Source organism: Juglans regia, chromosome 6 (genome assembly GCF_001411555.2).
Source record: "Juglans regia cultivar Chandler chromosome 6, Walnut 2.0, whole genome shotgun sequence".
Classification (NCBI taxonomy): Eukaryota; Viridiplantae; Streptophyta; class Magnoliopsida; order Fagales; family Juglandaceae; genus Juglans; species Juglans regia.
Window position 1 is genome coordinate 9,615,312 of NC_049906.1, and position 25,602 is coordinate 9,640,913.

The following is a 25,602-nucleotide window of genomic DNA, read 5'->3' on the forward strand; positions in this document are numbered from 1 at the left end:
TTTTTCAAAAACAAAATGAACAAATAGGATGTTACTGACAGTCCGCTGCCGCCCACCCCAGTCGGCGTTTGTGGACCATGCGCATTGGAGATTGTCTTATTTTGATAGGATATGGAAAATCTCGTCCTGCTCATCCTTTTGGAGCTGCACGTGTAAAAAAAAGACACTTCAGTGCGGCGACGGGTGAGCCACATGTGCTAGTCATTTGGCTACACTTCTCCAAACTTTTGAAGGAACGGCAGTCGGTGAGTTTAGAGGAACGTGTGTAGAGTTTTGAACACAGAAAGATAGTAAATTGAACTATTTTGGAGTATTGGAAGAAAGAAACATAAACACATTGCGAAGTATAGACCGGTGGCGGTATGGACAAAGGGGATGCAGGGTGGGGAGGGGAGGTTAAGAAAGTGGGGTTTCATTGGTTGCGTGGGTGCGTGGAGCTCTAGGAGTTTTTTTTTTTTTTTTTTAAGCAAACCAAAAAAGAAAAAAAAAAAAAAAACTCTATACTTAACTCCTAACTATTTAGGTTATTTTTAAATTTTTTTTTAAATAGTACGTAGAGTGTAAAATTTATATCTAGATTTTTTTTAAAAAAAATCAAAGTTATCAAACCCACCTATAAAATTTGGAAAAAAGGGTAGGGTGCGTTTGGAACATAAATTCATCTCAACTCATCTCAACTCATCATTACAATTTTTTCAAATCTCAACATAAAATATAATAAATAATTCAACTTTTTCAAATCTCAAAATAATAATAATATTAAAAAATAATATTCTAATAATATTTTATCATCTCAACTCAACTCAACTCAACTCACTTCAACATCCAAACTCACCTTATTTAATTATTTCCTTGTAACATTCTTTTATTAAACAATATGTTTACTGTTTTCACCCAAAAATACATAAACAAAAAATTATGATTGATCATATTAACTTTTTCAGCATCAGATCCATAACTCGAATTTAATATGTATGACTTCAGGCCAGGTTTTTTTTTTTTGAGAAAATATATTTACAATCGTGAATTGTGCAACCGCCGCGTAATCGTTTTGAAAAAAGTGAATAAAACATGAGACCCACATTAAAAAAATTAATTTTTTAATAGTAGACTCCACTCTTTTTCAAAGCGGTTACGCGGCGTTTACGCACTTCACGGTTGTATGTAGAATTACTCTTTTTTTTTTCTTTAGAACGGCTATATGTATAAAAAAAATTATATAAAGTAAACTTATAAACTGATGTGTTTTTATGAAATCTGTTAGATCTATTTTAAAATAAAAGTGACTTTACATTCTGACGTATCACATCAAGTCACATTAATTTGTAGATTTATTTTTGTGTAATTCATTTGTGACTAAAGTATTTTTTTTTTTCTCTCCTATTTCTTATTTTTAACATTACTTCAAAACATATTTCCCTACAAACAATATGCATACGTACGTGCACACGACTGAAAAAAGAAACATAAGATTTCAAACAAGAAGACATAATTTTCCATATTATCGGTCTAACTCCTATCCAATATTGCATTCTTAGAAAGAAAAACTCCTGTATTTATAGAAAATTATTTATTTTAAAATCGACAGGATAACTTAATTTGGGTTTACCAAATGAATTGGCTCTATCATTGTTGTCGTTTTCATGGAGCATTAGACGTTAATCCAATGGCGACACGGCATGGCGAGCTTGGTCTGATAATTGACGTAACGTAACAAACTCTCAAGATGGATGACGGAATGATGGGCAGCTTGCTCAAGCAAGCAAGAAAAAACTGTACTAACAGTGCGCCGCAACAAAAAGAATCAGACTTTTCCTTTCCCATCCAAAAGTTTATCATCGAGAATATCCAAGAAAATGCGGGAAAATTACGCACAAGCATGTATTGATAGGCATGAGCATGCACATGTTTGGCTCAGCAGCCTAAAAACTTAGTGGCATGGACCACAAAAGTTGGAAGTTGGGCTAGTTTACTTTGTATAGACAACCAAATATCTTATTGACTAATCTCAGCTAATAGTTTTACAAGTGCCTCAGCTGTGAGAGGAATGTACAAGCAATCCTGGCCATCCGAATGCCTTCTGGTCTTGACCAGCTCATGATCTTTGAATTCTGTCAGATGGGAGTTCAGTGTAACCTGGCTACTGACGAGGAAGCGCTCCCGACAGTTTGTGTATAAATCGTTGATAGGCATACCTGAAAAGGGAAAACTAGACTGATGACAAAGAAACTAAAATCCAGAGCATAATTCCTTGAAATACTGAGAGCAACTTGCCTTCTTCATCAGGATGAGACAGTTGGTGTTCTGCAAGTACTCTGAAAACACTCTGGGCATTGGGCGTCAAACTCTGTAAAACTATGGCAGCTGTTTTGGCAGTTTGAGCGGTACTGCCATGTGCGAGAATCATAGGAAAGAACATTCCTTCAACCCTGTATGGGGCAAAGGTAGGAACATGATACCAGCACCAGTTAAACTGAGTGTGAACCATCTTCTTGTCCCACACTGTCACCCACATCAGTAATAGGTGCAATTAGGCTCAAAGAAAAAATAGCGTTTGGCATAATTTTATCTATGTGAGGCTACAAATCAGTATTCCTTTCATGCACAGTTTGTTACGAAGATGTAAGCACACCAATCTACAGTGCTGAAGAGTTGCATAAAGATTCGGTTCTCCATTTTTAGGGAAGGATCACAAATACACAAGTACACCTATTGGTGGCTACCACCGGACATGAGGGAATGAATTCAGTGCCTGCCTTAATCAGAATCACAAAGCAACTAAAAAACCAGCAACCTTCCCTCTTGCAATGAAAGAAATTCAAACATTTGAAGAATAAGATCATAAAATACATATAAAATACTTCAAAGCAAGAAAAGTTTCAATCGCAAAAACACATTTAATCTTAAAATAATAGAAAGCTTCAGCCTATACCACACTGATAGAATTAATAGAAAAATTGATGGAAGTAGTTAACAACACGAAAGCACAATGGATGAGTAATAAAATGCCCAGTGTCAACTAATTTATCCTATATCAAATAATCGGACAAACTTAACAAATTCAGTGCTATCTACTTATTTCCCCTGTGACAAGATTACTTACGAAGAGCTGAATTCACATGGTCGATTGAAGCAATGATACGAATACAGGAACATGCAGCTATTTGTGAAAGATACTGTTGAGTTTCAGGGTCTCTTAACCCAGGCCCATCAATGTTGTGGACAACAATACATATGAAACAATCCTTGTCCTGTGTTTGTGAGCCATTCAGAAATGCTAGAAGATCATCCATGGATCGAGAATTAAATGGCTGTTTAGACAAGTTTCCAGAAGTATTTGCTCTTTTGGTTCTCAATTGATCCGCTAGAACTTCAGCCAAGGATATCACAACCTATATTAAAACAGCAGGGGTTGGTAATGGAGCACTTGGGGGGAGGGGGACCAAATAGGTCAATATAAAGTTTCTAGCTTCCTAATTTTTTATTGTGTAAATTGTGTTCCCCGTGCAACAGTAGCCAAAACAACTTTCAATAAGTTTTCGTTGGTCAATAGATACAGTGGTACAAAGAACAACCAGTAAAATAAGCATGTATCGCTTTGGAGTTTATCTGAGCAGATGATACCTGTTTTACATTAATTGTCTGAAGGTAGCCATTGATTACTACTACAGAATACTCGGTCAATGCTGTTGATGCAAAATCTTCAATCAAGGATTTTTTAGATCCAAATCCATACATTAGAAGCCCAAAACCACACCTGATACATTAAAAAGAACAGCTAAAAACACACAGATATTTCTAATAACAACTAAGTACGAGTCAGCAAAAACTTTCCCAACAAAACACTACTAACTAGGGAAGAAACAACAGAAGCAAGATGCCAACAACCGAGACAACAATATTAGAACCCTTGGAGATTCATATATATTAATCACTCTTTATTAACCAAAAAATGACAGCAAAAATGTTTTCACAACAATTAAAATCTTAAATACCAACCAAATACCAAATCGGATAGTACACATAAAAGAATGAAACACAAAAACATGTAACAAAGCTTGTCTTAAAATTGACATTCCCTTTCATAAGTGAAGTGCTTTCAGTTCGCATATACACACTCGAGTTTGCACCGCATATAAAAAACACTTGTCTATACCGTAACTTATTAAATAAGAGCAAGTATTCAATTGCTTAATTACCATACCTTAACTCGAAAACCCATTTGGGGTACAAACTCTTGTAGCTGTTCATCAAAGCCACAATCTCTTTCTCATGCTTGGGTTCAATATTAGATGCCGCTGCTCTCAGCTCCTACACATGATGTTTTTTCTTTACAAATGTACTTTTGTTTTGTAAGATTATGAACCTAGATGTCAAACAGGAATTTAGGCAAGCACCTGTTCGTCAACGAGACCAATGTCTGAGAGCTTTCGCGTTGATTTCTTCCCCGAGCCGCCCAATTCTTTTGCGAGGAAATAGTTTCTCGAGAATCCGAACTCCTCCTCCTCCAACTCCTCATCTTCCACGCCGTTGTTTATCTCCATTGACAAAATTTTTCAAACTGAACCGGATTATTGAAACGCTAAGAGCCGCAACAGGAAATTCAGAAGAAGGAAAACGTAAAGCTGGAATTGCTCACCAATGAGCTCATGGCTTTATTTGTGCCCTAGTGGATTTTCCCGCGGTTTTGCCACTCGGGTCGAACAGCGGGTAGAAGACTCGCGTTGGGTTAGGTCCACATTTCAGTGATCCACTATTATGTTGGCCCGTTAAACTTCGAACACCCAATTCCGAATAGGAGAGCTATGAGAGCGAGCTTCACCATTTCAAAGGTCGTCCTACTCCCGTTTAGTTATTGAGTTGAGTTAAAATGAATTAAATTTTTATAAATAATAGTAAGTTGAGATAATTAAATAGGTTTTGTAAGATCCACTTAAAATAAATTAGATCTGTTTGAATGTTAATGATATGAACCCGTGGAAATGCAATCCTTTGAACCCACAATCAATTTAAAAACTCTTCAAAAAAGTCAAAATCAAGTCAACAGATAAAAAATTAAGACCCGATGAGAACTCGTTTCAAGAACTTAAATTACAAGAAAGAACGCTACAAAGGTTGTGATTTACCTTTAATAAGTTCAAAAGTTCAATCAATAACAAGAGAAGTAAAACTCAACTCACAATGAATAAATTCATCAAATTTCATAAACTAATTAAAATGAGGTTACAACGAGTATTTAAACCAAAACTTAAGTAAAACCCTAGCCAAAATAATGTCTCATCTTTCAAAAATACCCCTGAGTGAATAGTGCCGCAGCTACAGTAATTCGACTATAATACTTCTGAAAACCTAGTTTGCTACAGAACTTCTTGAAACCCTAGTTTAACAAAAATAATAAATTTTCCAACATGCCCTTGACTAGGCCCCCCTTAAGTCATTCTCATAATTAAACCCAATAATTCTAAACTAATAAAATAAGTCATTTAAATGAATTAAATAAATTGAAAGTCTTCAAGGGCCCAAAGCCTTTAAGTCATGTTGTTGCCCTCTTCCATAGCTTATAAAATGAATCAAAATTGGATCTTCCTCCTTCAAGTCCATCATGAGTGTTGGAGTCTTGCTAGCTTCTTCTCAAGTGGATTGTGTCAATCATTGCATTGCCTCCTTGATCTTCTTGACTCTTGATCTTGTAATTGATCTATCTGAAACTTGTAAATGATTTTTAAGATTAGGTTCATCTTGGTGCCCATCAGTTAAGATAAATTTAGAAATATTTATGGAAAATTAAAAAATATTACGAGTCTCGTGTGTAAAGAGGTGTTGAGTTGAAAAAAGTTGTGGGCCTCACGTGTAAAGAGTTTTTGAGTTGAGATAAGTTTAGTAATTTAAGAGTTGGGCATTTAGATATTAGACTCAACTTAAAATTAGACTGAAATCTACATTCCAAATAGAGCCTAAATGAATTAATCATAAAACTCAATCAAATACAAAATTTTAAGAATGAAAAAATAAAATAATAAGATTTACATTGATTTAAAATGAAAGGGAGAGATTATTTTTCAATTTTCAGAATTTATCTTTTTCGCTTCATTTTTTTCAATTTTTTTATAATTTAAAAAATTAATTGTTTGTGTTTTTTTATGTGAATTTTAGTCCTGTCGCATTGTCTAGGATTTTAACCAAAATCTAACACGATTATTTTTAGCCATATCATATAATCTAGGATTTTTTTTTTTTTTTTTTTTATGATGGATCTTATTTTTTTAAATAAATAAATAAATTTTATACACTTTAATACCGTATCAACTCAAGAATTATTCTAAAACTAGAAAATTGAAAAACAATGACTTGAAAAAAACTCTTGCCTATTTGATTGTGAGGAAAAAGTGAGGTAAAAAAAGGTCAAGCTATGCTTATTACTTATCTGTGTTATATATATATATATATAGTACTTTCAACTGTCTCGTTTGTTTTTACAGAGGAAATGAGTTGAGATAAAAGTTAAAAATAAAATAAAATATTGTTATAATATTTTTTTAATATTTTTTATTTTGAGATTTGAAAAAGTTGAATTGTTTATTTTATTTTATGTAAAAATTTAAAAAAATTGTAATGATTAGATGAGATGAGACAAGATGAAAATAAAAATAAGCTGAATGTATAATGTATGAGCCAAGAAAAAAAACGTATTATGTATGTATGGAAAACTCCGTCAAAGACTCAAACCGATGCATCAACCGGCTCTGCTAAAATGTGCATGCAATTTCAATGGTTTAAGCGTTAGATTAGCATACAAGATTTTAGCATCACCACAATAGATCTAAAAAGCAAAGCAAAACACCTACATTTTCACTGATCTTTGTAGCAAGCTAAAGGCGAGTTATCAATCAAAGAAAGCAAGTTTTTGAGAGATTCGTGCGATCCAGAGTCTATCGATATATCATATACCCAGTAGAGGATAAATATGGATCTTAGTGCAGAGAGATTTTAAAGAGAAAGAGAGAGGGAAGGAAAGAGATGGTGGAATGAGGCTGAAGAACGAGGAGGGAGAGAGAGAGAGAGAGGGACATGGCGCAAGGGAGACTGAGGTGCGGATGTTCGCACAGGAAAACCACTTTGCTTGTTTGCTTTATAAACACTGTAGTAGCTCTCTAAATTCTTCGCTTTCTTTATTCTTCTCTTTACATCTACACTGGTAACATCTCCAGAAACAGTAAGTCTCTATTTTCACTTCAATTCGCTTGAGCTACAAACAATTCTTCTCATTTTGGCTTTACCCACTTGATGTTTTGGAAATTTTGAGAAAACCTAGTTCCAAAGTTCTAATTTTTTTTTTTAATTCTATTTTTCAGTTGTTAATTATACGTCGGATCAGATTAGGAAGATGAAAGAATCGATTCGGATTTGGAGAGCGTCCGAACCATTGAAGATTGTTAAATTGGTAAGATCCCTTTAGCTGGATGCATCTATTTGATTGGAATGCGAGGTATTGGTGTGGTTTGAGCTATTGCTGCTTTCCTGGTTTTCCCTGAAATTCATTGTTGTGGCCAAAAGGTGAAGGAACTAAAGGAGGGGCTTTCTAGAGGAGAGGTTGTGGTTGAATTGCCACAGCCATTGAAACAAAAGATAACCGATGAGATTTTGGAGAGATTGAAAAGCTTGGATGCTGGTGCCAACGTTACTGAGCAGCAAGGTGGGTGCACTCTAACTTCATGGTAGTGAAGAAATTGTTTTCATTGTGGCACTGGTTGATAATATTCTAAAACATTTAGTCAGCTATGTTTAAGATGTGGCGGTATGTTCTTTAAAACATTCAATATCTTGTAGTTTCAGACTCTTTTAGTAAAGCGATTATCCAATGTTTTACTAGTTTTACCAATCTTGGCTGTTCTAACCCTTGAGCCTAGTCAGTTCATTCTTACCAATATTACTTACCTCTTCCTTTCTACCAAGCACCTATGTTATTGCTATCATCTTTATCACCTTTGTCTTGACACCAGCAGGCTTGATCGCGTCCATCATCGTGATTGGCTGACATATGGCATTGAAATATGAGAAATGATAGTTGCAGTCGTGAGTGTGCAAGTGCCTCGCAATCACTGCACAATCATTTTGAAAAAAGTGAATAAGTACGGGACCACACATGAAAAAAAATTAATTTTTTAATAGTGGACCCCACTCTTTTTCAAAACAACTGCACGACACTTGCGTACTCAATGACCGTATCTAGCATTACTCTTGAAATATATACACTGTGATTTTATTACTATAACTATGAGGACTATCACAATCCACCCAGACCATAATATGCATCGTTTTGATAAGAATAATAAGCATTGTGTTAAAATACAAATGGTCACTTTTGTAATCTGTTAAAATTTGCAGCTTTCATTATGTTAGGGTTAATATACTTTGTTAGTTTCCTCTAGTTTGAAGAAATCAAGGTGTGATTAAACCCCAAGAAAACCGAAGTTTTATTTTTCCTTTTAGGAAGCTGAAAATTACATGCCTCTTGTTTACCATATATCTAAAATGCATTGTATGTGATTTTGGTTTGATAGAGATGTATAGTATCATTCACCGAGGTATATTTTCTTTTCTCCAGAGGACCAAATTTTACCCGGTAGGCCCATTCCACCTGAATGCCATGTTGAACTTCATACAGATTATAATGGTGCAGCTGTTAGATGGGGCCTTACACACCATAAAGAAAGTGTAGCTGATTGCTGTCAGGTTTGCTTGGATCGTGCTAAACTTGCCAAGCCCGGTGAAAAGGGATGTAATATATGGGTTTATTGCCCGTCTGAGATTGGGTGCCATTCTCCAGATATCTATGAACACAAACATCAGGAATGCTGGTTGAAATATGTAAGTAAACCTCTTCCTTAAATTGCAGTGTTTGCTCACTTACATTGTGTTGTCTTCCTGATTGATTCACTCCAGTCTAATATTATTGGTTTTAACTATCAAAATGCAGGCAGAGAAGCCCAAACTTAATTTCAAGGACAAGTATATTGATTCATATAGAAATTCACATCCAATTGTTCCCTTGGTTGTATCGTGGGTTTCTGGTGTTGTTAGTTCTTGACTAGATAAGATTTTTTCTAACATTAATTTGGCAGACAATTAGCTTAGGATTGTGAGCTGCAGCATGTATTACCACTGAGAACAATCATGAAGCTCCACCGAATTCAGGGAAAGAAAGGAAATAGGTAGAAGAAAAGAGGACATGGGTGGTGATGGTATAGTTCTTTCTGTCAACAAATTTTTGTAACATTGGGTGAGGTTGTCTTGGTAGGTAGATAACCATCATGACTTGATTTTTTTTTCTTTCTTTCTTTCTTATCCTCAACGTTTTCCTATTCAAATTGGTTTTCAAAATAAATAAAATTGAATTAAAGTTTGAAGTTAAAAAGTGATAAAATATAAGAAATTATGTAAAATAACATTGCTATTTGTCACACTTTAGTACATCTATAAGGCTGGACCGTAGTCTTTGTGGGCTTTGGTTTGGGGCAATAAAGATTTAGAGGGTCGGGCTAAGTGGCTTCTATAGGCTTGGATGGATAATGTCTTTCGCATAGTTTTATTGTATTTCTTTATGTAGGCTAGGGTTGTGTTACTTAAGCCCATTTGCTTATATCCACATTCAAGTTTGTTTACTGTTAGTTTGGATTTAAAAGGCCCATTGCCTCTACTTAGCTTTCTATAGGGTCTTCATGAGAGTATATGTACTCAGCTGAAGAGTGTAATGAATTAATTTTTTTTATTAAATTAATTCATTACACTCTTCAGTTGAGTACATGATATAACCTTTTTATGTAGTTCTCTCATTTTCCTGGAGGAGCTCTCCTCGAAAAGAGCAAATCAGTGTTGTCTACATTAAGTTCCTGAGTTGTGTTACAAATTGGTATAAGAGAAACAATGGTCTCTATGCTATCATGGAAGAAATTCTTGTATCCTTCAACAAAATCAGAGAATTGGTAGAACAAATACAAGAAAATCTCAAAATTCTCTAGCAACGTGTAATTGATGGCAGGAAGGATTTTGAAGAAAAGTTTAACCATCTTGAGTAACATCTTCGTGCATTGCAAGAAGAGGAAGAACAATCCATAGAGGGTGATCTCGACGAGATTCCTCTTCCCATGTTTTCTGAAATTCGAAATTATTTTCTTCATTTTTAGACCTTATTTCTCCTTCAATGGACGCACTTAATAAAAATCACGCCATGGCTGGAAAAGGAGGAGACCCGGCGTTCGGGATGGATCGCGGCATCACATACTCATGCGTGAGCATGTGGCAATAAACATGAGATGGTCATATGCTGATTTTTGTCAAAATACTCAAGTTTCATGGTTTAGGTTGAGGGAGTTTGACCATGGAAGTTTTATATTCTGGCACACCATTGCACAAACTTGAGCTAGGCAAAAGGCTTATCATATTCATCGCCTTCGATGGCCTCTTGTAGATTTATCCCGCAACCAACCCTCCTCCCTCAAGGTCCAATCTCTCTCTCTCTCTCTCTCTCTCTCTCTCTCTCTCTCTCTCTCTCTCTCTCTCTCTCTCTATTCATATTTCATGCACCAAGACTACAACAAAAGAAACCCAAATTGCGTCTGGTAATGGAAGCCCCTGCTATGGTAATTGACCCAAAGCTTTCGTCTGAGCCATTGCCTTCATTCCTTTCCACCAAATCAGACCTTTATGGCATCTTGATGGACTAGACCTCCAACAAGGACGACCTTTACAGCTGCCTAAAGGCATTGCAGCAGCACTTGGAATCCTCCCACCTTGTCTTCATTCTTGTAGCCTCATTGAGTTTTGCGATGCCGCCCTTAACCACCATGCCAGCTCTTTCCACTTTGCTCTCAACGCCGATCTCTCGCGCATGGTTGACATCATCCCACCCAACCAATAGGGCCTTATCTTCACTAGAAAGTAGCTCGAGGATGGTCGTACCCTAGCTATGGTGCAACAATTTAAGATTGAGCAGCTAATGGCTGTAAACCAGTACCACCCAGACATCCCGATCCTTTCCTCCCATTTTTATGCACCCCTTTCCCTCCTGAGAGTCTGATGTAGGACAAGTAAAAAATTCTCTAGAAGATTTACGAAGATTTCTACAACTGGCTACACGATTTCAAGACATTAAGATCCACCATATTTGACTCGATCTCATTTCACTTTTTACGCCTGTTATCAAGCTATTGGTTTTCATTTTATTTAATATTTCCATTTTTTTCTCATAATTGATTACTTTATAAAAGGTCAAGGTTGTAATAAAAGGGAATATTGATTTTGGAGATAAAGAAATTGTTCACTTTTCTCTCGATTCATGTTTGGAAGACGTAGATTTTCTGTACTTCATTTCTTTGCACTTTTTGCTACGCCAATTGGTATTATGAGCCTAGTCTCGCCTGATTTGATGGTGGCAAGAGACAATAATGAAAGCAACCAGTCTAGCGATGAAGGATGTGGAGTGCAAGCCCTATGGACAACTATTCATACACAATAACAACAGTCCCAACAAAGGTTTGAAAGTATTGAACGTATCCTCAAGGAGATACAACAAACCATCAAAGGCCTACGTGTTGAATGCTCCAGTAACCATGACGATTGACTTGGCCAAGATCGTGGGTTTTTGCCACGATGTGAACGACATGAACAAGTTGATTCTTCTAGTGATAAGGAACTCGAAGGATATGTGGGGGGAGGCAACGATAATAAAAGAGGTCCATAGAGCACCAACAACTATTGCATAAAAATTGACTTGCCTTACTTTAACGATCACCTTTATGTCGAAAGCTTCCTCGACTGGCTTTTTGACGTAGAGAATTTTCTCGACTACATATAGATACTGAAAGCATAACAAGTTAAACTGGTAGCATATAAATTGAGAGGCGGTGTTTTAGCATGGTGGGCACAAATGCAGAATAATTGGAGACGACAAAGCAAACAAACGGGTTGAGCATGACCAAAGATGAAGCGCTTGATGAGGGCTAGATTTTTACCACCAGATTATGAATAGATCTTATATCAGCAATATAATAATTGCTGACAAGGAAATCCCATTGTCACTGATTATACAGAGGAATTTTATTGCCTGAACTCACGGAACTATTTGTTGGAGACCGAGGGGCAACGAGTTGCAAGATTCATTGGAGGCCTTCGGCTTGCTATCCAATATCAGGTTACGTTGCACATTGTATGAGCATTAGCAGAACCAGTTAGTTTGGCTATGAAAATCGAAATGCAACTAGCTAGCCCATCCACCAACCAGTGCACAAAATTTCAAAACCATTGAAACCAAGTACCACCACACCAACAGTAGCCATCCACCAGCTGAGCACAAAAGTTGAGTGTCAATACTCAAAACCCAAAGCCCACACCCACTCTAACCCAAAATAAAAGGAGCAGCAACAACCCATACGCCAAACCCACATAAAGTAAATGTTTTTGGTGCAACCAGGTCAGAGATCGTTCAAATGAATGCCCCAACTGTTGAGCTATTAATATCGTGGATACAAATGATGAAGGGGTAGAGCTAAGTGAAGATGAAAGTGATGATGATGACAAGGGTGAGTTCGTGGAAGGAGATGAAGGGGAACTTGTCAACTGTGTAATCCAACGATTACTACTCGCACCAAAGCAAGAGGAAAAAATACAGAGGCACAATATCTTCAAGATTCGTTGCACCATTAATCAAAAGGTATGCAACTTGATCATCGATAGTGGGAGTTGTGGGAATATAGTTTCAAAGGCCCTAGTATTCACCTTGCAATTGAAAACAAAGAAGCACCCTCACCCTTACAAGATTGGCTGGATAAAAAAAGGTGCCGAGACACAAGTAACCACACTTTGCTGCATCTCTTTCTCCATTGGCAAGTTTTACAAGGATGAAGTAGTCTATGATGTAGTAGATATGGACACATGCCACCTATTATTGTTTAGGCCATGGCAATATTACAAAGATGCCACATACAAAGGGCGTGACAATATCTACATGTTTTGGTGGCATGGGCGAAAGATAGTATTAGTACCCATGAGTGACAAGACACGTCCCAACACCATAGTGGAGAAGAAGGACTCCTTCCTTGTAGTACCTGAATCCCAATTTTTAGAAGACATGAGAGGAGTTGGGAAATTGATGACATTTGTTGTTAAAGGAGAAAAGACTCACCAAAATTTTGAGATCCCAAATCAAGTGTCGAAGCTATTAGATGACTTCTTAAATCTTGCACCACAAGAATTATCGGAAGGACTACCACCCATGTGGGATATTCAAAACCACATCGATTTGGTCCCCAGAGCAAGTCTTCGAAACTTGCCCCATTATTGCATGAGTCTTGACTATCGAATCTTGCAAGACCAAGTGAAAGACTTAATTCACAAAGGGTTGATCTGGGAGAGTATGAGTCCCTGCGCCGTGCCTGCATTATTAACACCAAAGAACGACAAAAGCTAGAGGATGTGCATAGACAACCGTGCTATCAACAAGATAACGATAAAATATCAGTTTCCTATTTCACTACTAAATGACATGCTAGATATGCTTGCAGACTCTAAAATTTTTTCTAAAATAGACTTGCACAGTGGATACCACCAATTTCGAATTAGGCTGGAAGATGAGTGAAAAATGGCATTCAAAACAAAGGAAGAATTATATGAATGGTTGGTGATGTCGTTCGGCCTCTCTAATGCGCAGAGTACTTTTAAACGTGTAATGCACCAGGTTTTAAAGGCTTTTATTGGAAAATTTGTTGTCGTATATTTTGATGATATTTTAATTTGTAGCCAAAATGAACAAGAGCACATGGAAAAGTTACGAGAGGTTCTAATAGTTCTACAGGTCAAGAAGTTGTATATCAACTTCAAGAAATGCATTTTTCTCATTGATCGCCTATTATTTCTTGGATTCATTGTGGGTCCTGAAGGTGTTCATGTGGATGATGAAAAAGTGTGTGCAATCCATAAGTGGCCCAAACCTACCACCATAAACCAAGTCTAGAGTTTTCATGGGTTGGCCACCTTCTATCGATGGCTCAATAAAAATCTCAGCACCATAGTTGCACCGATCGCTAAATTCATGAAGAAATGGCTAATCTATTGGGGAGAAGATCAAGATATCAGCTTTGCAATGATTAAGGATAAGTTATCCATAGCTCTTGTACTTGCTCTACCTAGTTTTGAGAAACTCTTTGAAGTGGAATGTGATGCCTTGGTAGTAGGCATTGGTGCTGTCCTATCCCAAGAGGGGTGAGCTGTTGAATTTTTTAGTGAGAAATTAAATGAAGTAAGATAGAAGTGGACTGCCTACGAGTTAGAGTTTTATGCAATTATATGAGCCTTGAAGCATTGGGAGTCCAACTTAATACAACGAGAATTTATATTGTACAGCGACTACCAAGCACTGAAGTTAATAAATAGCCAAAAAAGTCCCAACTAAATGTACACTAGGTGGATTGCGTTCATGCAGAAGTTCCCCATGGTGCTCAAGCATAAGTCAGGGCAACAAAATAAGGTGGCTGACGCTTTTAGTCGACATGTAGCTTTACTCGTGACCCTGCAACTGAGATTGTTAGTTTTGAGCAACTAAAGATTTATACATTGATGATGCTTATTTTCAAGACATATGTCGCAAGTGTTTAGCTCGAAAACTTGCTTCATATTTCCACATTCAAGATGGGTACCTATTTCGTGGCAACCAACTTTGCATCCCCCAAACTTTACTATGGGAACAACTACTGAGGGACCTTCATGGTAGTGGATTGAATGGTCACGTGGGGCATGAAAAAACCATATTTTTATTGGCTTAGATATATTTTTTTCCTAAACTAAGACGCAATGTTGGGAAATTTGTACGAAAGTGTCCAGTTTGTCAAGTTAGTAAGGACAAGCTCAAAACATAGGGTTATACACACATTTACCAATGCTAGAGAACATATGGGAAGACTTGAGCATGGATTTTATATTCAGATTACCACGAACTCAACGAGGAATTGATTCTGTTTTTGTTGTCATGGATAGGTTTTAAAAAATGACATATTTTATACCATGCAAGAAGACATTAGATGTCTCAAATGTTGCTCACTTATCAAGGAAATTGTTCGCCTGCATGGTGTTCCCAAGTCAATAACCTCGGACCATGATGTCAAAATCCTCAATCATTTTTGGATCACTCTATGGAAAAAGTTTGATATTTCCTTCAAGTATAACAACATTTGCTACCCCCAAAACGATAGACAAAACGAGGTCATCAATCGCACACTTGGTGACATGATCAGGTGCGTCTCCGGTGACAAACCCAAGTAGTGGGATGTAAACCTTCCTCAGATAGAGTTTGCTTTTAATAGTATGTGCAACTGTTCTACTAGGAATGCACCATTTGGGATTGTCTACACCAAACCTCCAAAGCATGCTTTAGATTTGGTTCCTCTTCCCAAACTCCTTAGCTTAAGTTCTCTAGCAGAAAGCATGATAGAGAAAGTCCAACAAATTCATGATGATGTTCAATGGAACTTAGAGCAAGCTAATGACAAGTGTAAAGCTGCAGCAGATAAGCACCAAAGAGCCAAGATTTTTCAAGAAGGTGACTTAATGATGGTCCATTTGCGCAAGAATTATTTTCCAGCATGAACTTACAATAAGTTGAGGAACAGGAAGTACGAGCCTTTCTGAATTGTAAAGAAAATCAGTGATAATGCTTACGTAGTTGAACTTCCTGAAGACATGTCCATTTCTTTGACTTTTAATGTATCAGACCTATTTGAGTACCACCCAGCTGATGAATCGCTTTACCCAAGCAATAACTTGAGGACGGGTTATGTCTTAAAGTAGGAGAAATATTGATGTAAGACAAATCAAGAATTCTCTAGAAGATTTACGAAGATTTCTACAACTAGCTACATGATTTTAAGATGTCAAGATCCACCATATTTGACTCAATCTCATTTTACTTTTTATACATGTTATCAAGCTATTGGTTTTCATTTTCTTTAATATTTACATTTTCATATTTTAGCTGATTACTTTATAAAAGGGCAAGGTTGTAATAAAAGGGGGATATTGATTTTGACAATAAACAAACTATTCACTTTTCTCTCGATCTATGTTTGGACGACGCATATATTCTTTACTTCATTTCTTGGTGCTTTTTGCTACGTCAGAGCCCCTCTAGTTGCTGAGTCCTCATCTTGCTCGATGATCTCGCACTAAATTATTCTCACTCTGTTTACTTCAAATCCCTCTAGTCCTGCGGGTTAGAGCTCGATTTCAAGCTCGTCGATGACCTCAAGATCGGGCTGTAGCGTTACAGCCAATATCTATACAACTGCCTGATCTTGTTTTGTCCCACAATTGAGTGTTTTGGAGGATCTATTGATTTGGTTGCTATACTGGATTTTGTTAATTTTGGTCATGATTTCATTATCGCGGGTGATAACAATACACTGGATCTAATAAGAGAAATTGCCACTGAGTGTGGAGTTTATTTTGATGAGGACTAGGCATATATGGTTGAGTTAACGGTGGAGGACTTGTTTTACAAGTATGGAATCAGAGCCCACATCGATTTGAAGGTACTACCTAGGCCCTTAGGTTATGATTTTGTTGAGTTTGAAGAAGCTCAAGATGTTGAAGATGCCATTGTGGTCGTGATGGCTATGATTTTAATGGACATCGGCTATAAGTGAAATTTGCACATGGTGGCCGTGGGCATCCATAATCAAGAGATCGTTATAGTAGTCAAGTAATGCGTGGAGTGGACGTGGTGTAGTATCTAGGCTCTCTGAATTTCGTGTGCTTGTCACTAGATTGCCCTCCTCCTTCAAAGTTATGATTTCGGGTTATGATCAAAAGGGATGACCATCTATGGAAATTGAGCTATTCAAAGTTATGATTGTTTCTAAAGACTCAAAACCAGATGAGGTGTCTATGATGGGTGTTTTCTCAGTTTGTTGACATCTTGGGGGCGTTGAAACTAGGTATTTGGGTTGTGAACATCTTTGTTGAAAACCACATTAAATTAAGCATCTCAAGTTACAATTATTTGATAGTCATGTACTTTAGAGGTGGAAGCGTGGAAGATGCCAAGAGTATATTCCTTAAATGGTGACAAGAGATGTTGTTTTCTACTATCAACATAACTTACAACTCATTTCCTCTTTGTTAGAGGAAGGGGAAAATGACTTAGGGAAATTATTTGGTGAGCAAATTTTGGAATAATGTATTTCACCTCATTGGTTTTGGTTTGGATTTTAACGGGGTTCTTCATGATGATGGAGTAGAGCTGTTTGAGTTCAAGACAGATGATGAGCAAGTTATTGAGGGGCTTGGTAGAGCTGTGATGACAATGAAGAGGGGTGAAATAGCCTTGTTGACTGTTGCACCAGAATATGCATTGGGCTCTTCTCAGCCTCAACAGGTATTGATTGTGGTTCCTCCTAACTTTATTATTTACTATGAGGTTGAGCTCGTATCTTTTGTCAAGGAGAAAAAATTATGGGGTATGAACATGCAAGAAGAAATTGAAGCTGCTGGTGCAAAGAAGGAAAAAGGAAATGTGTTGCCCAAGGCTGGTAAATTTGCCAAGGCTTCCAAGAGATATGAAAAGGTTGTGAAGTATATCGAGTATGATTCTTCCTTTAGTGAGGAGGAGAAAAAACAGGCCAAGGCAGTGAGGGGTGCCTAGAATTTGAACAATGTAACTTGCAAGTTAAAGTTAAGAAAATACAAGGAAGCTAAAAAATTATGCACCAAGGCGTTAGAACTTAAAAAGAGTAGACAAATATTTGATAAAATTGTTGATATCGCTAAGAGGCGGCTTCCATGGAACATCATGATTGGTGCATATGTACATAATGGTTTCGTTATAGAGACACTGATTAATTTTCCCATGATAGTGGAGGACTCCCCATTCCCATTCCTAGAGACGCTGAAGAAGAAGGGCTTGAGGTCTACTATAGGCTAGTTGCCATCGATGTGTATGTTGTTGGTCAACTCAAGAAATTTGAAGGCAAGAAGCTTGTATTAACTACAAATGAATGATTGAAGCATAACCACATCTTGTGGGCAATGTACTTCAAAGGGAGAGAATTTGTCACACTTTAGCACATCTACAAGGCTGGACCAAAGTCTTTGTGGGCTTTGGTTTGGGGCAATAGAGATTTAGAGGGTTGAGCTCATTGGCTTCTACGGGCTTGATGGATAATGTCTTTTGCTTAGTTTAATTTATTGCATTACTTTATATAAGTTAGGGTTGTGTTAGTTAAGCCTAGTTGCTTCAATCCTCACTTAGTTTGTATGCTATTAGTTTGGACTTAACAGGTCTAGGGCCTCTACTTAGCTCTCCGTTGGGTCTTTATGGAGTATATGTACTCAGTTGGAGAGTGCAACGAATTAATTTGGAATATTATAGAATATTCTGTCTCTTTCTCTTATTTTTCTTCCTATCGAAGAGAACAAATCAATGTTATCTTTATCAAGTTCTTGAGGTGTGTTACACTATAGGTTAAAAGCCTAAAATATTGAAACAGGCTAGAGTTACCAAAAGACAAAGAATGCAACTCAAACCTAGGCAAAATGAAGCTAAACCTTAGGTGAATGGGCTCGTTAGTTGTTTGTACTTCAGTTTTTTCATTTTTATGGATAAAAGAGTGCATGGGCTCAAAAAATAACCCATTACATAAAATCTAATGCAAGGAAAGAGAAATTAATTAGTCTTAATAAAAGAGACGATTTCTCGAATGCAATATAGTTAGTGGATTACAAAATCTTGGTTGTGAGTCACGTAAACAAATGAATGACCTATTAAATTATTAAATATTGATTGAAATTCAGAAAAATTAATTAAAATAGAGAAAATTAGTAGGTATTTCGAGAATATAAAAATATAAAATTAATACCAATATAAGATAATTTGATATTATTGAAAACATATTTACAAGGAAATTAATTTTGAAGAGTATTAACGGCAAAGGACATGAAGATATGATTACAACGGAGGAAATTTAGAAATTTTTCGAATAAAAAAAAAAAAAGGAAGGAAATTGATTTTGGGAAGGTAAGGGCATAAAATAGAAAGGATTTTTCGAATCCCTTCTTTCAATTCTTCAATCTCGTTTTAGTCTCGGTTTGAATTGAGAAATTTTTTCGTTAAAGTCATCTTCAATTCAAATAATAATTACTTTTTTTTATTAGAGATGTTTTCACATGGATTCACTAACGACAAAAAGAGTATTGTGCTTTTCACCTTTCCAGCTTCGTTTGGTTAGTTAACTACTCTCAACTCATTATTACAACCTTTTCAAATTTCAACATAAAATATAATAAACAATTCAACTTTTTCAAATTCTAAAATAATAATATTATTAAAAAATAATATTCTAACAATATTTTATCATCTCAACTCAACTTAACTCAACTCACTTCAACATCCAAACACAACCTCAATCTGATTTTATTTTTACAGATGAAAGAGAAAACCCATATCCAGATGAAAGAGAAAGACTCCTTACATGATCACAGTACCAATTTCGTTAAATAAAAATGTGATATAAAATCAAATTAAAGTTAAATAAAAATATTAATATTTTTTATTATTAACTCGAGATTTTATAAAAGTTTGATTTAAATATTTTGAGTTAATAATTTTTTTTAATTTGATTTTATAAAAATATTATCATCTTATAATATTATTATGAATTATATTATAAAAAAATTGGGTATGTAATTTAAAAAAATATTATTACTTATTTTATAAATATTATGCAATTATTTGTGAGACCCACGTCCATCTCTTCTCAAACAATTTAAAATCATTTCATCTTATTTCTAATCTAAAAACACAAAATTTTCAGAACTTATCCCAACTTACAAATTTCATTATTATTTATAAATCATTTCAACTCAACTCATCTCATCTTTCAATCTAAACGAAATCTTATGGATATTGAAACAGTAAAAACATATAATAATATAATAATAGATAAGTCAGATAAAATGATAATTGACGAGATCGTTTGTCCTAGAGCATCGACTGGAACAATAAAAGTAAATAATTGTGATTAAATAATATAAAATTACTTATATAAAAATTATTTTTATAACATATTATCTTATATTTTCACAACAAATTATTAAATATCATATATCCGCATTCCGAAATTATGGAATAATTAGTGGTTAAAAGGAAAGGAGTATATTACATCCGCCTAATGATTATTTGCTTAAGCCCAAACCAGACGTTACGGATTACGGTTTCTGTCGCTCAATCAGACGGTCTCTCTCTTCTTCAAGAATGGACTAGGAACTTGTCCCATCTCATCTTTGACTGCTAATCTAATCACGCGAGACAAGAACAGAGCTATGATGTTGGAGCAGCTCTCTCTCACGAATTCAAGAAACCTTGGAGGACGCCTACTTCTGACTGCCTGAGGTATCGCTTTCTCTTTTTCTTCTACCTCAGCTTCAACCGTTCCCAAAATTAGAGCTCAATCCTTTTATTTTTGTTTTTCAATTAGGATCCAAAGGGAAAGTTTCAATCTTTGGATGAGAAAATGTGCTATGATTTCTGGGTGACAAGGAGATTGGGACCCTTTAGCCATCTTTCGTTTCTGAAACAATTTGTTCATTTCTAACGAAAATTAGTTAATTTGGAAAACAATTCAAATATCATTATCTGTCAATAGAATGTCCTTCGCTATTCCAGCTCGTAGTTTTCAGGGTTGAAACAAGTCAAACATCATTATCTTTAAGGTTGTATGGGGGCTTGTGCCACATACATTTAGCTAACTAGTTCCGGGGTTATCCTGCTCAAACTCTAGTTTTCTGATCATACACGGCAACATTGACAAAGATGGGGGGGGGTTAGGTTGTCGAATTATTGTGTGTGAACATGGCTGGGGGTATTGAAGTTCATAGGCGACAAAACTAGAGATGGGTTCAGAACAAAACTACCGGTGGAGCGTTTTCGATGGGATTAAGGTCATTCCCTCAGCGCCGGAGTCTCTCCTGGCGGAGATTGATACAGCCATTTCTAATCTTGAGTATGCTCGGGCTACTGCCTGCCTCGATTCTTCGCCTTCGTCCATTTTAAAGAATAAAAGCTCGGATTTCAGTCAGAGGCTTAAGTATGATGCCCGAATGGCGGATGAAGCTTATAGGGCGGGATGTGCAGCATTGGCTGCCGGCAAGCTCGACGTGGCTCTTCACTCTTTGAACATTTCTCTGTCTAAGTGTCCACCTGATAAGACTGCTGCCGTAGCTAAGCTTCAGTCTCTCATTTCGCTCACGTCTCAGCAACTCCTGAAGTCTCCCAAATGAACTTCTCGGTACTTTTCTATACTCTTAAATTTTGTGAATTTCGTATGTTTATCTGTTGACTTAATTGGAAGGCTTTCTTGATGTTAATGACACGTCTTTATGAACTGCTTATGAACAATGAACCCTGTGATTTTGATATTATGATCAATTTACTTTCTCTTTCCTTTCCAAAGAACTAATTCGTTGATTCTTTCATACCTCCTTCCTCTTGGCACAGCAACAGCAAGTATAGAAGTTCTTAACCATGGAATGGAATCTGATTTCTTAAGTAATTCAGCAATTTCCTTTTCCTTTTTCTTGTACCTCCTTCCTCTTAACAATGAACCCTGTAGTTTTGTTGTTTTGCTCAGTTATCCTTGTTTCTCAGCATGTGGAAAATACATATAAGTGCTTAACCATGTTTTGGAATCTGATTTCTTTAGCAATTCAGCAATTTCCTTTTCCTCTTTCTTTCCCTTTCCAAATAACTAATTTCTAGGTTTTTTTTGTACCTCCTTCCTCTTAACAAAGCTTGTAGAACTATAAGTTCTTTACTTGATTCAATAATTTAAGTATTAGTTTATAATCTTTCAATTTAAACTAGCAATATGTCACGACCAAGGTCTTCTATATGCTTCCATAATCCCACAATAAGAAGTTATGTTCTATTAAACAATGCAAACATTAGAGCAATTCAGTGAGTAATCTACTTGAAAATATAGCGAACATTAAGGGGAGGTTTGGATAGTAAGTTGAGATGAGATGAGATGAGATGAGAGTTGAAAGTTGAATAAAATATTGTTAGAATATAATTTTTTAATATTATTTTTGTTTTGGATTTGAAAAAGTTGAATTGTTTATTATATTTTGTTTGAACGTTTGAGAAAGTTGTAATGGTTAAATGAGATGAGATGAGTTGAACTTTGTTGATCTCATAGTAATAAGGGTAAACCTTGACTTAAAATGATTAACCTGGACCGTGGCCTTGGCTAAGCTGAGTGCTCATCTCTCTAGCACCTTAGGAACTCCATAAATCTCCCTACTGAAATAGTTGTTACCATGATACTTTAACATTGAGGTGTGATGTTTTAACTTTCTGATGCTACTTTGATTGGGAGATTACTTTGTGTTATATGAGATGTTTCTTTGAACTAGCTATTAACACACCATATGTTAGTTTGCTTCCTGTTTAATTTATACTTGAATGGCACTTTGCCCGTTATTCATTCATCTCTCCCTGGAATAACTTACTTTTTTTGGTATTTACGAACTTGATAAATTGTAGATGTTGGCTGTCAGATCTTTTTGTGAAGAACCCGTGCAATTGATTGGACAACACTCGTTGACTTACTAGTGGGAGAAAGATGAGAGGACCCTTAACATAATGGTGCAGGATCTAATTGCTTGAAGATATGGTTCGTTTACTCGCCATTCAATTCACTAGTGGGAATCCTGTTTTGCTGCTTTTGTGGATATCAGAGTCAGACAGCACGCCAGCTTGACGAACTAATCTATATTTGGGGATTTATTGTGGGTACAGTTTGTAAATTTGTGATCCTGATACTTGGCCATTCTAGTACTGAAACAGTCGTGATAGCTCAGATCATAATGGTTCCTTGCATTCCTCTCTTTTGTTAAATGCTTCTTTTACAAGGACTATCGCAGTCTACAGAAAGATGCAAGAATAAATTTAGTATTTTGCAAAGATATTCCAATTATGAATTGATGAAATGATAGTTCTTTCATTTGTTAATTGATAGTAAGCTTGGTTTTGGTTGTTCCTATGATAGCAGTTCAAGCCTTTCTATTGTGTAGTAGAACCATCCACCAAGCGATACCCTGAAGAAGTGAATGACATGTCTTCTTGAGGAAATTCAGGTTAACTTCCGAGGCTAAAATAATGGAAGAGATGGACATTGTTGATGATTGATCTGTTTCCAAAACTAGTTACTTATGAGTTTGACTACTGGCTCTTATTGCTGCAGTGTCCTCTCCAATCAATTGGGAGTTCTTCTGGGTGACTTCCCCTCCAAAAACCGGCTGGCAAGAAATTCTGTGGATTGAACAATAAGAAATTTGTTGTTTCAGTAATTGGAATCACGTGGATCTAATGACAACCATGCCTCTATCTAATTGGAGATTTATATAACCAATCTTTTAGTTCTTGGCTTGCCATCCAGCTAGAAAACTTTAAGGTTTGTAATGGAAAAAGAAGCAAACTCACGAGTGGGCCACTAGAAATCAGATTTCTTTTGTAACATTATTGAAATAAATCTTCTGTTCCTGTGGCTTCTTGTTTGAGCTCCGGTTTGAATTGGAAATTCATCTTATTATTACAATTTTCTTAAATTTTTACATAAAAAATAATAAACAATTAAAATTTTTTAATTCTCAAAATAATAATAATTTAAAAAAATAATATTTTATTCAACACATTTAAAATTATCTGAACTCATCTCTGAATGTGGCCTGCGCCTGACATTATTGAAACCGTGCTGTAGTTGTCTTTTCTTAATGACGTGATAGTTGAAGACCCACCAAACTTCATTAATGGAGGAAAAGTGTGCCAAGATGAGAGGAAACGAACTAGTTTCCAGATATGGTAGCGGGTGAACTGATCTCAATAAATGGGTTACAATTTTCTTTTCTTTTCTTTTTTCATTTTCTAAAAACTCCTCCTCTTGAACTTGTTTTCAGTGTAATTTGAATTTCTTTTCCTTAAAGTCGTGAACAATTATTAATCGTAGGAAATTAAATACAGAACTGGAGCCCAATGCCACATAGTCGCTATTGGTTTCTTTGTTGTTTTCCTCTTGAAATAATAACTTAAAACGGGAGGACTGTCATTTTTAGCAAATTTGTCAATCAATCTTTGGGTTTAGGTAACATGTCCAAGATCACCATGTCTTAAGGCTAAAGTGACCCTTAAAAAACAACAAGTATAGACATCATCTGCAGGAAAAATGGTGCTAGTTAAAGATAATAGCAGTCTAAATCAGCACTGGAATCTCAAATGGGGGGGGATTGTAGTGTGATTTGTTGGAATGTCTTGTGCCCTTTTTACCTTTGTCTTTACACCAACGGATGCAAAGCAGTATTATGAGTAAGCTGCAAGGCCACTATCAGAAAAAGGCAGGTCAATTTGGACATCAACATGTTTGTGAAGTGTATAAGGTTTTAGCTCTGTATATATGCTTTCATCTGACAGATAAACCCACAAACTCTACCCTACTTGTCTACCACCATGAGCGTCTTTTATCACGAGGATCCACCACCAAATTCTTCCAAGATATCCAAATTTCTCTCTGCAGCTTTGAAGGATGCTTTCTGCAATTGCCATAATTTTGGTGGACGGCTGCCGACTGCAGTCCGGGAAGAGGAGTATCCGACAAGTGACTTTGATGATGAACAAGAGGTAGTACTTACTATTCTCATATGCATCATATATTGTTGCATCAACGTTGTTTATAGCGGGTTTTGAGTTGATGTTATTAGTGATTGATTGTCTCAAAAGATTAAGCTGGTGGTGATCAGAAACGAATTTAACCATTTCGTTTATATTCTGACTGATATTTTTCCTCAGGTAGTTGTTTCAGCCATTAGAAGCGGAGCAATGGAGAAGCTTCGACACAGGCCTAGCCTCTTGACGGATAGCTTTTCCTGGGTGTACTATCCGAGGACCGGAGAATTGTACATGACTCCCAAGGCAGCCAAAGGAAAAGAGAATTATGATGGTGATGAAGATGAGGATGATGATGATGATGAAAGAGAAGAATTTGTGTCTGCTGCAAGTTATTTCTCCTGCTGTTCCAGTGCTATGAGTAGGGAAGCTTTCTATTCAGTGAAGACCAACTTTTCACGTAGTTCAAGCTTGAATGGGATTGATCTTCCAGAGTTTTGGAGGCGCTCGATAATACAGGAGCTGTGCCATTGTGAGGGCTGGCCATTTGGTCTCTGCAGGAAGGCTGTGCTGCTTCCACCCCTACCTAAATCTCCCTCTGAATCCTGGTCATGGCGTAAAGGCACTAGAATTCTTAAGATGCCTTGATTTTCTAAGTTAATCTCTATCACTCTCTCCTACTACTTCTTTCTTTTCATTTCTTTTCTTTGGGCAAAGGGTTCAAAAGAGTGACAGAATAAAGGGAGAGGGTTTACAGTTCAATTTTCTTATTCTTTTTGTTTTTTTTAACATTTCTCAATCTTTTTGGAATGATCTAGTGAAAATATCATTGCGTGCAAGCGAAATTCATTCCTCCGAATATGTTCTAAGCGTAATATTGTCTGCGATTGGATTACCATGAA

The 25,602-nt window shown here is 36.3% G+C and overlaps 2 protein-coding genes, 1 long non-coding RNA gene and 1 pseudogene across 5 annotated transcripts; 3 read left to right on the forward strand and 1 right to left on the reverse strand.

The window, feature by feature from the left end:
* Positions 1-1,792: 1,792 nt before the first annotated feature.
* On the reverse strand, positions 1,793-4,636 carry LOC108987612 (origin of replication complex subunit 2). The gene is made up of 6 exons (XM_018960546.2): positions 4,398-4,636; positions 4,205-4,311; positions 3,625-3,757; positions 3,104-3,392; positions 2,275-2,502; positions 1,793-2,195 (listed from the first exon to the last, which is right to left on the reverse strand). The coding sequence occupies exons 1-6, from the start codon at positions 4,542-4,544 to the stop codon at positions 1,996-1,998; spliced, it is 1,104 nt and encodes a 367-aa protein (XP_018816091.1). The 5' UTR covers positions 4,545-4,636; the 3' UTR covers positions 1,793-1,995.
* A 2,432-nt stretch (positions 4,637-7,068) lies between these two features.
* Positions 7,069-9,088, forward strand: LOC108987631 (annotated as a pseudogene).
* An 11,154-nt stretch (positions 9,089-20,242) lies between these two features.
* Positions 20,243-23,072, forward strand: LOC108987632. 3 transcript variants are annotated; one of them, XR_004801645.1, is made up of 3 exons: positions 20,243-21,329; positions 22,586-22,933; positions 22,984-23,072. It is a non-coding gene; the product is annotated as an uncharacterized LOC108987632 (long non-coding RNA). The 3 variants fall into 3 exon arrangements; XR_004801646.1 differs by having other exon boundaries at positions 20,243-20,434; positions 20,520-21,329; positions 22,586-23,045; XR_004801644.1 differs by having other exon boundaries at positions 22,586-23,045.
* A 1,262-nt stretch (positions 23,073-24,334) lies between these two features.
* On the forward strand, positions 24,335-25,552 carry LOC108987614. Its single transcript, XM_018960548.2, has 2 exons — positions 24,335-24,715; positions 24,884-25,552. Exons 1-2 carry the CDS (start codon positions 24,545-24,547, stop codon positions 25,346-25,348), a joined length of 636 nt encoding a protein of 211 aa, XP_018816093.1. The 5' UTR covers positions 24,335-24,544; the 3' UTR covers positions 25,349-25,552.
* Positions 25,553-25,602: the final 50 nt, after the last annotated feature.